This window comes from Lontra canadensis, unplaced genomic scaffold (genome assembly GCF_010015895.1).
Source record: "Lontra canadensis isolate GAN:19392208 unplaced genomic scaffold, GSC_riverotter_1.0 scaffold43, whole genome shotgun sequence".
In the NCBI taxonomy this organism is placed as follows: domain Eukaryota; kingdom Metazoa; phylum Chordata; class Mammalia; order Carnivora; family Mustelidae; genus Lontra; species Lontra canadensis.
The window spans coordinates 15,755,867-15,768,469 of NW_022631037.1; the positions used below are offsets into that span (position 1 = coordinate 15,755,867).

Sequence of the window (12,603 nt, forward strand, 5' to 3'; positions counted from 1 at the left end):
ATTCTCCCATTCCCAGAACTTAAGATTTTTGGTTCCCTGATCAGAAAGCACTTAAGGTGGCCTGGGTGGCTCAGTCGGTTAAGCATCTACCTTTGGCTCGGTCCTGATCTCAGGGTCCTGGGATCAAGTCCTGCACTGCGCTCCCTGCTGAGCAGGGGGTCTGCTTCTCCCTCTCCCTCTGCCCTTCCCCCCGTCTCCCTCTTTGTCTCTCACAAATAAATAAAATCTTAAAAAAAAAAAATGTGGGATGCCTGCGTGGCTCAGTCAGTTAAACATCTGCCTTCAGCTCAGGTCATGATTCCAGGAACCTGGAACTGAGTCCCATGTCGAGGTCTCTGCTCAGAGGGGAATCCGCTTCTCCCTCTGTCTCTCCTGAGTTTGTGCTCTCTCTCATCCTTTCTCTCTCAAATGAGTAAATAAAAATCTCTTAAAAAAATAAAATGTATTTTTTAAAAAGCACTTAAAACTGCTTTCAGTGAATTAATAAAATTCAAGGTTACCGAGGATATGAACAAGCAGGCTTTCTCATGTAGGGCTGTCCTAAATTTCCAGTTTCATGCTCTACACCTGCTGGGTGTCCTTTTAGGTCAAGTTTCTCATGGTTTAAGCTGGCGTATCATGGGCACTGCTGGGCCTTGCATGTCAAGGATGCTCACTAAGGACATGCTGCATGAACAGCAGGGAAAGAGCAGATAAAGAATGATCCCACTGATGTGAAAATGTAGAAATGACTACCATATTTTTTCAGATTTTTTTAAAAAGATTTTGTTTATTTATTTGACAGCGATCACAAGTAGGTGGAGAGGCAGGCAGGGCGGTGGGAAGCAGGCTCCCTGCTGAGCAGAGAGCCAGATGCAGGGCTCAAACCCAGGACCCTGAGATCATGACCTAAGCCGAAGGCAGAGGCTTTAACCCACTGAGCCACCCAGGCACCCCTGAATGATGGGTTTTTAAAAGACTTTTCTTCTCTTTATTAATTTTCTGTGTATCAACTTTTTTCCCTTATAAAAAGCATGCATCACTTTAAGATTATTAGAATAACTAAAATTCAAACTTTGGTCTGTGCTACATAGTTAAAACCAAAAGCTTTATTTAAATTATTGAATAAAACGGAGGCGCCTGAGTGGCTCAGTCAGCTGGGTGTCCGGCTCTTGGTTTCGGCTCAGATCGTGACCTTTCAGGCATGGGGTTCTGCACTCAGCACAGAGTTGGCTTCGGATTCTCTCTCTCCCTCTTCCTCCTCCTCTGCCCTTCCTTCCATGTGCGTGCTCTCTCTCTCTCAAATAAATAAAAACATATTTAAGATATCACAACATAAACAAAATTTTATTAAAAAATTGTCCAGGGGCGCCTGGGTGGCTCAGTCATTAAGCGTCTGCCTTCAGCTCAGGTCATGATCCCAGCATCCTGGGATGGAGCCCCACATTGGGTTTCCTGCTCCACAGGAGACCTGCTTCTCCCTCTCAGCTTCCCCTGCTTGTATTCCCTCTTTCACTGTCTCTGTCAAATAAATAAATAAAATCCTTAAAAAGAAATTGTCCAAATAAAGTAAAACGTTTTAGATTTTAACTCTCAGACTTACCTATTTTTTTTTAAGATTTTATTTATTTATTTGAGATACAGTATGAGCACACACAAGCGAGGGGTAGATGGAGAGGGAGAGGGAGAGGGAGCAGCAGAGCCCCCCCCCCCAACGGGGCAGGGAGCCCAATGCGGGGCTTGATCCCAGTACCCTGGATCAGGATCTGAGCCAAAGGCAGACGCTTAACCGACTGAGCCACCCAGGTGCCCCTAGGCTTAATCTGAGTCCATCCAAGTCTGCACCTGTGAGATGCAGTCCACTCCTGAGTCTGCAATTAGGACAGTAATTTTAGAACAGCATTCTAGAAAAGAAGGAAACACTCCTCTGTCATCTTTTACCAGTTTTCGAGGCGATCTAAGCAGATGTTGGGAGGGCCTCCAATGCACGCAATCTGTTGCCGCCTCTTCCAGTCAGCCAGTTCTTCGTCCGTGAGAGTTTTCTGCACATACTCCATCGCAGACAACAGCCCCGCCAACTCACTCACGATGTTCTGGTTGGAAACCCAAACAAAGTCAGGAAACATTTCCTCAGACTGTCTCTAACCACACTCTTTAGTCAATTCCAGAGAAGGAACTCATTAGAAACCAGGCAAGTTCTGCCAGAAGTGCCGTGACTGCCCAGGTCGGGGTGGGGGGGGGATGGTGCAGGCAGGAAAGGTGGTCTGAGCTCTTACCCGTCGCATCTGGTCCAGCGCCGTGAGCATCTGCTCCAGCTGCTGCATCTTCTGCCTGGTCACTGACTGGTTGTTTCCATTCAGATCCTGCATGTCTGTGGATGAAGGAAAACCCCCTTGATTCAATGGAATACTTGTGTCCTTAACCCTCCCGGAAGCACCAGAGCCCCTCTGTGCACCACCTCCACCCCAGCCACCAAGTCTGAGCAGGCGCTGGATACACGAGTCCCAGGACTCAGGTAACAGACGCACTTTCTCCATCAGATTTTAATGTCTCTGTCACTTGCCTCCTTGACTCTTGAGGGTTTTGTAGTTGAAATCAAAGTCATCCTGGAGATTCTCGACCACTTTCATTTTCTGTTCTAGATCCTGTTTAAAACCAACACACAAAACACACCAAAACAAAACAAAAAGGCAGAAGTGAACAAGAGTTTCCTGGGAAGAGGGAAAGGAAAGTTTCTGAGAATTAAAATGAAGCCAAAACCTCAAACAAGACACATGCAGGACCCATAGGCAATGTCCCCCAGGAAAGGCTTCCTGCCCACGACTTGCTTCACCTGTACTCGCTTCCGAACATCTTGTAGGTGCTGCTCTAGCATCTGCTGCTTCTCTGTCACCACGGCGGCTGTGGGGTGGTTGGCCTGGCCCCCTTGCTGTCAGAAAAGGAGATCAACACACATGTGAACACAGGAACTACGGGGAGCTGTCCAGTGCCATCCCACCCACCACCCTTCCTGTTTGGCTGAGGTGCTGCTGCCACTGGGAGGGGAAGGGATACACGCCGCAAGCTGGGCGTCGTCAGCGTGGTGCAAGGACACTCCCCCGAAGTTTGGCCCTTGTCCTTGCCTTGACCTTAGGCCAACTCTAAAGCCACTCTCTGTTGGACTAGGGGACCACACGTTGAGCTAAGACATGGTCCCTACCTTCAAAAACCTCATTCTATGTTAAGTATGTTAAAAAAAAAATTCAGAACCGGGGTGCCTGGGTGGTTCAGTTGGTTAAGTGTCTGCCTTCAGCTCAGGTCATGAGCCCAGGGTCCTGGGATTGAGCCCCCTGTTTGGCTCCCTGCTCAGTGGGAAACCGACTTCTCCCTCTCCTGCTGCCCCTCGCCTTGGCTCGTGCTCTCACGTGCTGTCTCATGTTCCCACGTGCTCTCTCTCGAATGCATTAAAAAAAAACTTTAAAAAAAAATTCAGAACAATTTTGACAGCAGATCTCGGATGCCCATTTAGTATAGGTGGTATCCGACACATTTTGGTGGCGTAATAAGAAACCACCGTCCAGGGGCACCTGGACGGCTCAGTGGGTTAAAGCCTCTGCCTTCGGCTTGGGTCATGATCCCAGGGTCCAGGGATCAAGCCCCACACAGGGCTCTCTGCTCAGCAGGGAGCCTGTTTCCCTCTCTCTCTCTGCCTGCCTCTCTGCCTACTTGTGATCTTTGTCTGATTTGTGATCTCTGTCTGTGAAAGGGATAAATAAAATCTTAAGAACAAAAACAAAAACAAAACAAACAAAAAACCACTGTCCCAGAGGAGAAATGCGTTATTAAGAGAGAATACCTCACGGGATGTACCCTGAAAAGGTCAAATAGCACATGAAACGTGAACATGGTACATTTTGTCAAAGTAATAGGATATCTGGGGCACGTGGCTGCCTTAGGTGGAGGAGCATGTGACTCTCGACCTCAGGGTCATGGTTTCGAGCCCCACGCTGGGTACAGAGATTACTTAAAATGAGTAAATCAATAAAAACTTTTTTTAAAAAGGAGTAAGATACCTGATCCCCAAAAAAGATCACATAAGGGTGCCTGGGTGGCTCAGTCCGTTAAGCAACCATCTCCTGATTTCAGCTCAGGTCATGATCTCGGGGTCGTGGGATTGAGCCCCATGTTAGGGTCTGTTCTCAATGGGGAATGTGCTAGAGATTCTTTCCCTCTCTCTCTGTCCCTCCCCTTACTTAAGTGCTTGCTCTCTCTTGCTCTCAAATAAATCTTTTTTATTTTTTAAAGATTTTATTTCTTTATTTGAGGGCAAGAGAGAGAACACAAGCAGGGAGAAGGAGCAGAAAGAGAAGGAGAAGCAGACTTCCCGCCGAACAAGGAGTCTGACATGGGGCTCGATCCCAGGACCCTGGGATCATGACCAGGGCCAAAAGCAACACTTAACCAAATGAGCTGCCCAAATGTCCCTAAATAAATCTTAAAAGAAAAAAAAAAAAAAAGCTGCCGTGATCAAGACAGTACTTATTGGTACGGGACTGAGGAAAGACATCATAGTCCCAGTTTTCCAAATTAGAAAATCTCCGTCTCAAAGACAGATTTCACACTGAATTACCAAATACTCCTGGCTCTGGGCTCCATAATCTCACAAACAGATCTCTAGTTCCACTGGCCCAGCTCAAGCTCCAACTACTGATCTCTTTGCCTCTAGTCTCTCATTTCCAATCTGTCCTCTATACTGCTACCAGGCGTCTCCAAAGTAGACCCAAACATGCCAGTCCTACAGGGACCCACTCTCTCCCTTTCCAACAGTCCCCATCCAAGCCCACAAAACACCAACTTCCCTGAGTTCAGGGAAGGCAACCGCCACCCCTATTTATTCTCTTCACAGTGGGAGTGACTCATCTGATTGGGGAGATTAGGAGAAAGATCTGCATGCACAGATCTTCGAAGAGCCCAGCACTTTAGCTGGTGCCTCTCTCTTCCACCTCTGCCTTCCTGGGGCACACACAAGGCAGGAGCAAGGGCCTGGTTTCTAGAAGCTGTTCTAGGGGCCTCTCAGTCTGTGTTCAGTGGGTCCATAAGGATGGCTGGGGATATACTGTCTTGCAAACCACAGCCCAGATCGAACACAGGGGCAGGCATCAGAAATCCCCAATAGTTACCTGCCCAACTACATTTTCCAGTCTTGTTTTATTAACAATACAGCTGACAGTTTACTGTTTTGGACTGCCGTGTCTATTTCTAAATTGGTACTGCATTTAAAGGGAAACAGATATGGTTTATTGCCATGCACAGAAGCCCACCTCCAGGACCATTGTAAAACCTACCGGCTCCCTCTGCTTCCAGGTACAGATATACATCTCCACGCAGCACATACCAACACAACCTGATGACAAGGGAAGCCGACCCTGCCTGTGTTTCAGTCACCCCAAACTACCCACTCTTCCCCACACACAGCATGCTCCCCACACACCACTGGCTCAGACTGGCATGCGCTTCCGCCCAAGGACACCCGAACTCCTTCACCTTCAAACTCAGTGCAACTGTCTGCTCTCCTTTAAAACCTTATTCAACTTCTGTAGGCAAAATTACTCACATCTTCCTTTATGTTTCTCTCGCTTTGAGTGTTTGTATATACCTATCATCCCAACTAGACTAAGAGCCCTGCTTGGAAGGGCTCACATCTACTCGTCTTCCTAGCTCCTGGTGCTCTACCCATAAAAGACACTTAAGAACATGCCAGATGATGTAAAAAGAGAAAATAACAGGAAGGCCTGCATTAAGACATCAAGTATCCAATTTGTAGTTCTAGGTCAAGGGTGGCAAACTTTCCCTTATAAAGGCTATGGTACATATTTTTGGCTTTCTGGGTCATCCAGTCTCTGCTGTAAAGACTCAGCTCTGTCCCCACAGCACGAAAGCAACCAGAGACAACGTGTTTATAAATGGGTGTGGCTGTGTTCCCCAAAGTTTCATTTATAAAAACAGGCATGGCAGGTTGGACTGAGGCCACGGGCACTGTTTGCCAACCCCGGATCTGTAAGATTGGGAACATCCACAGGGAACCCACTGTTCCCTTGCCTTTTGTGATAAATTTGGAAGCCTCTACCCAAATTGGCTTAAATCAAATATTTTTATCTTATGGGACAGGATGAACACATAAAGGTTCTCCAGAACAGAGAACTCCAGTGATACAAGGGGGAGTGCCTCTTTGCAAACTGGACTGTCTCTGGTGTCTCAAACAATGAGTGTTATCAGTTCCCCCTGCTCTGGGTTCCTCGGTGGGTTCTCATTTCTTACAGTAGTGGTGACCGCAACAATGATGACCATGATTGTGACAGTAATAGCGGAGAGCAGTTCATGTTTACTTTGCATGTATGTATCAGGCTCTAAGCACTTACAGGCACGAGTTAGTGTAATTCTATGAAGTGAAGTAGGATGACCATTCCCGTCGAGGCACATTCCCACAGCCTGAGGTTTACCCAGCAAGGGGCAGAGCTATGAGGCTCAAACCCAGGCAGCCTGGCCCTTGAACCCTTGTGATAAACTGCTCTTCCAAAGCCCAGCTGCTGGGCATGACTGACTAAAGAGATGTTCACAATATGGCCCTTGCCCTTTCCTTATCCAACCAGATGCAGAATTTTCCACAGCTCCTCCCAACAATACATGCGTTCATGTTTCCCTGTCTGAACACGATCTTCTCTCTGCCTGGAGTGCTCTCTCCTCATCAGCCTGGTGTACTTGTCATCAGCCTTAAGTCTTGGCTCAAACACAATCTCTCTCTCTCTCTGTGTGATACCTTCCCCAACTCCCTCAGTTTGACTTAGATGTCCTTTTTTTCCTGTTCCTGCTACATTTTTGTCTTGTAAGAGAAAAAACTGTACACTTCTGTTCATAGCAGCATTATTCACAATAGCCAAAAGGCGGACGCCTCCAAGTGTCCCTCAACAGATGAATGTGTAAACAAAATGTGGTCTATATACAGCAGAATATCATTCAGTTTCTGAAAGACAGCAAATTCTGAGACGTGTTACAAGGATGAACAGTAAGGCATTATGGTAAGGAAAGTGACCCAGGCACAAAAATACAGGGCAGGAGTCCACTTCTATGAGGTCCCAAATTCAGAGAGACAGAAAGGAAAGTGGTGGTTGCCAGGGGCTGCGGTGAGATGGGAACGAAGAACTGTTGTTTCATGGGTCTAGATTTTAGTTTTGTTAAGATGAAAAGAGTTCTGGAGATGGCTGCACGATGTAACTGAACTCCAACACTATGAAGCGTACACTTGAAAATATATCAGATGAGGCCTTGGGTGGTTCTGTCGGTTTAGCATCGGCCTTTGGGTCAGGTCATGATCCCAGGGTCCTGGGATCGAGCCCTGCATCAGGCTCCCTGCTCAGCAGGGAGTCTGCTTCTTCTCTCCCTCTGCCACTCCCTCCCCTGACATTCTCTCTCTCAAATAAATAAATAAAATCTTTAAAAAAAAAAAAAAAGATTCAGATTGTGAGTTTCATGTTGTGTGTATTTTAGCACAAATTGTTTTTTAAAGAAGTGGGGCCAGGGGTGCCTGTCTGGCTCAGTCATTGTCTGACTTTGGACCAGGTCAGGAACCCAGGGTCCTGGGATCAAGCCCCGGATCCAGCTCCCTGCTCAGTGGGAAGCCTGCTTCTCCCTCTTCAGCTCCCCCTACTTGTGTTCCCTCTCTCACTATCTCTCTCTCTGTCAAATAAATAAATAAAATCTTTAAAAGTAAATAAATAGTAAAACATGGGGTCAGGGAAGAAAAAAAAGTCTCTGATTATAGTAAAGAAAATAAAACCCCCTCAGAGAAAGTAAAAAAAAAAAGCCTCCTATAACCAACCAGTGTGATGAGTCAATATATAACCTTCCAGTCATTTTATCATATATACCAATAATACATGCATATTATATACAAGTGTTTTTACTATTATGAATCAGATCTTTTCTTTCCTGACATTTTCTAACAGGTTATTGTTGCTATTACATAACTACATAAGATTCTTAAAATACTTACCTTGAATGCAGTCATCTTTCTAAACTCTTGTTAATAATGCCAATGGCTTTTTTTTTTTAACTATTTCTCTTGGATCTTACAGGAAGACCCATCTATCTATAAATAATGACAATTTTGTCTCCAGCTTTCCAACATTTTTTCATAATGTAATATTAAATTAAAAAGATACAGAGAAGTAAACTCATTTAAATATAGTGTGCATGTATGTTTATTTTCTGTAGTTTATATGAGCCTGGAGAAAGGTACTGAAGGATATACACCAGACTATTCACATTGGTCTCTTGGGAAGAGATAATAAAGAGAGGAAGGACATTTCAGATTTTTGTAAAACTTTCTTCCTTAGGGTGCCTGGGTGGCTCAGTTGGTTGAGCGGCACCTTCCGCTCCGGTCCTTGAGCCCTGGGATGATCCTTGAGCCCTGGGATCGAGTCCCGTGTCCAGTTCCTGGCTCCATGGGAAGTCTGCTTCTCCCTCTGAGCTCCCCTCTCATGCTCTCTCACTCATCTCTCTCTCTCTCAAATAAATAAAATCTTAAAAAAAAAAAACTTTCTTCCTTATACTATTGTGTCAAATTTTAATTTTTTTTTTAAAAAGACCATGCATTATGTACTCAAGGAAAAAAAACTTCTTTTCATTGTTTGTAAGAAAAACCCCACGTGGGGCCCCTGGGTGGCTCAGTTGGTTAAGCCTCTGCCTTCAACTCAGGTCATGATCCCAGGGTCCTGGGATCAAGCCCCGCATTGGGCTCTCTGCTCAGCAGGGAGCCTCCTTCCCCCTCTCTCTCTGCCTGTCTCTCTGCCTACTTGTGATCTCTGTCAAATAAATAAATAAAATGTTTAATTAAAAAAAGAAAGAAAGAAAAGAAAAAAAGAAAAACCCCACGCATCCACTTTTCCCACGGAGGTTGTTGCACACTTTTATGACTGTGTAAGAGGGAGCCCATCTCTGCACACAAGAAGTGAAGCGCGTCTTCAATGGTGCTTTGTTTCTTCCCACGTCTCACCTGGGCTGCAGTGGCTGCAGTCTGGAGCAGGCGGGACTCTTCCCACAGGCACCGGGCCACGATTCGGGCAATCTCCATTGGCTTCTCCAGATATCTGCTCTATAAGCGGGAGAGAAAGAATGGAAAGTAGCAGCAGACCAAGGAGTTGTGGACCCAGAATACTACACCTACTACATGAAACAATAAAATGAGGGCCTCAGAGCCTGGTTGCCACCAGCGGGAGATGAAGGGGAGAACAGAAAAAAGACCATCACAGTGAGCTGTCCTTCTGTGACAGAGGGCATACTGAGTCTTTGGACAATATGTTATCTTGGTGTCCTATGGAGGTGACAGACCTTGTCCAAGAGTATCTGATTACAGTCAAACATTTAACATTTAAAAATAGGGACGCCTGGGTGGCTCAGTTGGTTGGACGACTGCCTTCGGCTCAGGTCATGATCCTGGAGTCCTGGGATCGAGTCCCGCATCGGGCTCCCGGCTCCGCGGGGAGTCTGCTTCTCTCTCTGACCTTCTCCTCGCTCATGCTCTCTCTCACTGTCTCTCTCTCAAATAAATAAATAAAATCTTTAAAAAAAAATAAAATAAAAATAAAAATAAATCATCTGGGGTGTCTGGGTGGCTCAGTCAGTGGGGCGTCTGACTCTTGATTTCGGCTCAGGTCATGATCTCAGGGTCATGATACCAGTGTGGAGTGGGGCTCGCCCTGGGTGTGGAGCCTGCTTAAGATTCTTTCTCCCTCCTTCTGCCCCTTCCACCCCTTCCTCTCTTCAGGAAAAAAAAAAAAAGTCATTTTCCTACGAAACTACTAGTTCTGATCATGTCATTAAGATATACTAATGTAAGATGATTACTCTAATAATTATGTCTCCAGCGGACAAAAAAAGTGTATCTCAGATAATGATGCCCAAGGGTGGGTATAGAGAGGTTTGAGGAAGGGCTAGTAATTTCTCCTTTGATTTAAAGTACAAGATTGGATCTCATTACCTAGGCAAATGAAGAAAGAAATACTTCCTGGACAGAAAGCTAACAGCCTACTCTGCAGGGTCAGTTTCGCATCCCACCTGAAGGAACTGCTTGATTCTCCGCAGATTGTGCTGATAGAGAACATTTGACTCCTGCAGGAAACGGCTGTATTGCTGGTCAATCTCACCCAGGAGATTATGAAACACCAAAGTCGCATGTGATTCCTTGCTGGCCGCATATGCCCTAAGAAAAGGAAGAAGGATACAGTACAATTCTGAAACCGACACACACCCGCGCGCGCACACACACACACACACACACACCCCATAGCGTGCATGCACGCATGCGGACAAATCACCATCAAGGTGGGAAAAAAACAAGACAAACTTGATACTTTAACCCACTCTTCACTTTAGATTCACCTTGCTCAGCAGCAAGAAGTATCATGAATTCAATGATTTTTTTTTGAAGATTTTATTTATTTATTGGACAGACAGAGATCACAAGCAGGCAGATAGGCAGGCAGAGAGAGAGGAGGAAGCAGGCTCCCCGCTGGGCAGAGAGCCCAATGTGGGGCTCGATCCCAGGACCCTGAGATCATGACCTGAGCTGAAGGCAGAGGCTTTAACCCACTGAGCCACCCAGGTACCCCAAATTCAATGATTATTAACAATTATTCCAGACACTATTAGCCATTGCCATAGTCTATACTTATAAAATACTCAAGTGGGGGCGCCTGGATGGCTTAGTTGGCTGAACAGCTGCCTTCGGCTCAGGTCATGATCCTGGAGTCCTGGAATTGAGCCCTGCATTGGGCTCCTTGCTCAGCGGGGAGCCTGCTTCTCTCTCTCCCTCTGCCCGCTGCTCTGCCTACTTGTGCTCTCTCTCTGACAAATAAATAAATTTTTTAAAAATCTTAAAAAAAATACTCAAGTGAAGTGGACATATACACTGTTTGGCTTTTTAAAATTCCCACTCAGTCAGCTCTGTGGTCAGATTATTAGTAACAAATAAGCAAACCCAGATCAGGATGGCCCATCTCTATCATCTCTGACTCACCTCCCTGGACCCTCTTCAAATTCTAGAAAAACTAGGTCATGGTCCTGAATTAAATGAAAATTAATAGGTAGATCTAAACACATTAACATGAAGGAAAAAACGGTGCTTGCATGGCTCAGTCGGTTAAGCATTCAACTCTTGGTCGGCTGGGGTCATGATCCCAGCATCATGAAGCCTGCTTAAGATTCTCTCTGTCAGGACGCCTGGGTGGCTCAGTTGGGTAAGCTGATGCCAAAGCCTTCGGCTCGGGTCATGATCCTGGGGTCCTGGGATCAAGTCCCACATCGGGCTCCTTGCTCGGCAGGGAGCCTCCTTTTCTCTCCGCCTCTGCCTGTTTGTGGGCTCTCTCTCTCTCTGACAAATAAATAAATAAAATCTTAAAAAAATAAAAAAGATTCCCTCTGTCCCTCTCCCTCTGCCCTTTCCCCTACTCTCTCTCTAAAAAAGAAGGGGGAAAAAAAAATGAAGGAAACAGTCCTTAGAATTCTGGGCCATCATCTCTATGAATGAGTCTGTTTCTCTTAACTCTGTGTCTCCTTCCTTTAATTAAAGGGGAATCAGAATTACATACCCAAATCTCTACCCATGGGAGAACTCTCCTTGAGATAAAATATATTTGTAGCACATCCCTGGAGTGTCAGAACACACAGAGGCTCTCGCAAAGGAGACGAGATCCAAATCAGCCTTCGAAACATCTACCACCAAGCAGGCTGCTGTCCCAGGTGCCAAGAGACAGTTGCCTGCACACACTTCTAACATAGAACACGTTTTGAAAGACTGAGAGTCTGTCTTTATCTCCTGATCGCTTTCTCCCCATCACCTATACCCTTAAGTTTTTTGATGAAATAGCACAGAGTTAAGCTAGAACAGGTTAGGTCTCTTGACTCAAACCCAAACCCGACACTCTGGGGAGTTTCTCAGGAAGGACTTACCAATCCTGACTCTCGATCCAAGCAGCCAGAAACTGCCGCAGCTCCATGGGGAAGCTGTCGCTGTACAGCTGATGAAGCTGCTCCAGGTACCGCGTGTCGAGCTGCTGTAGCTGATTCCATTGGGCCATCCTGTGGCAATCAGGGGTCCCAACTGTAAACCAAAGCGTCCACAGGGTCACTGCAAGCCTTAGGAGGAGCAAACCACCTAGGAACACCCCATCTACCCAACACAGGCATCGGGTCTGTGATTAGGGATAAAAGATGCTTTGCACAGGATCCTCTGTGTTTCTCCCAGTTTACAGTAATACAGACACATCCCCAGTCTCTGCCTCTGGAAGCACATCACAGCTTCTCCTGCACTGGGATGGTGATGTGGGCGTGGCATCAGCCAAGTTCCAGAATCTGTTATCTACCAGACGTATGTGAAGTTGAAAAGTAACTTTCAGATTTCCACTTCCTCATCTATAAAACAGAGATATCATTCCCACCTCTCATGGTTGTTGAGATATTTCTGAAGAAGTTAGTAAAGTACGTAGTATGTCAGCTCCTTTCTTTCCACCCTACCCCTCTTCTAAGGGGGTGCACTGGAGACAACAAGCCTAAAGTCAGAACGAAATGTGGGGGAATGTGGCTGTTTAG

General features: G+C 46.0%; 1 protein-coding gene across 4 annotated transcripts in view; it reads right to left on the minus strand.

The window, feature by feature from the left end:
- STAT3 (signal transducer and activator of transcription 3) overlaps window positions 1-12,603 on the minus strand; it is a 71,214-nt gene that overhangs the window by 18,440 nt on the left and 40,171 nt on the right. For all 4 annotated transcript variants that reach the window (XM_032871669.1, XM_032871666.1, XM_032871668.1 and 1 more), the window contains exons 2-8: window positions 11,965-12,115; window positions 10,072-10,216; window positions 9,011-9,109; window positions 2,813-2,908; window positions 2,543-2,624; window positions 2,256-2,350; window positions 1,921-2,072 (exon numbers count right to left, since the gene is read on the minus strand). In XM_032871669.1, coding sequence (XP_032727560.1) covers window positions 1,921-2,072; window positions 2,256-2,350; window positions 2,543-2,624; window positions 2,813-2,908; window positions 9,011-9,109; window positions 10,072-10,216; window positions 11,965-12,092 — 797 coding nt within the window. In that variant the 5' untranslated portion in view covers window positions 12,093-12,115. The remainder of the gene's footprint in view (window positions 1-1,920; window positions 2,073-2,255; window positions 2,351-2,542; window positions 2,625-2,812; window positions 2,909-9,010; window positions 9,110-10,071; window positions 10,217-11,964; window positions 12,116-12,603) is intronic.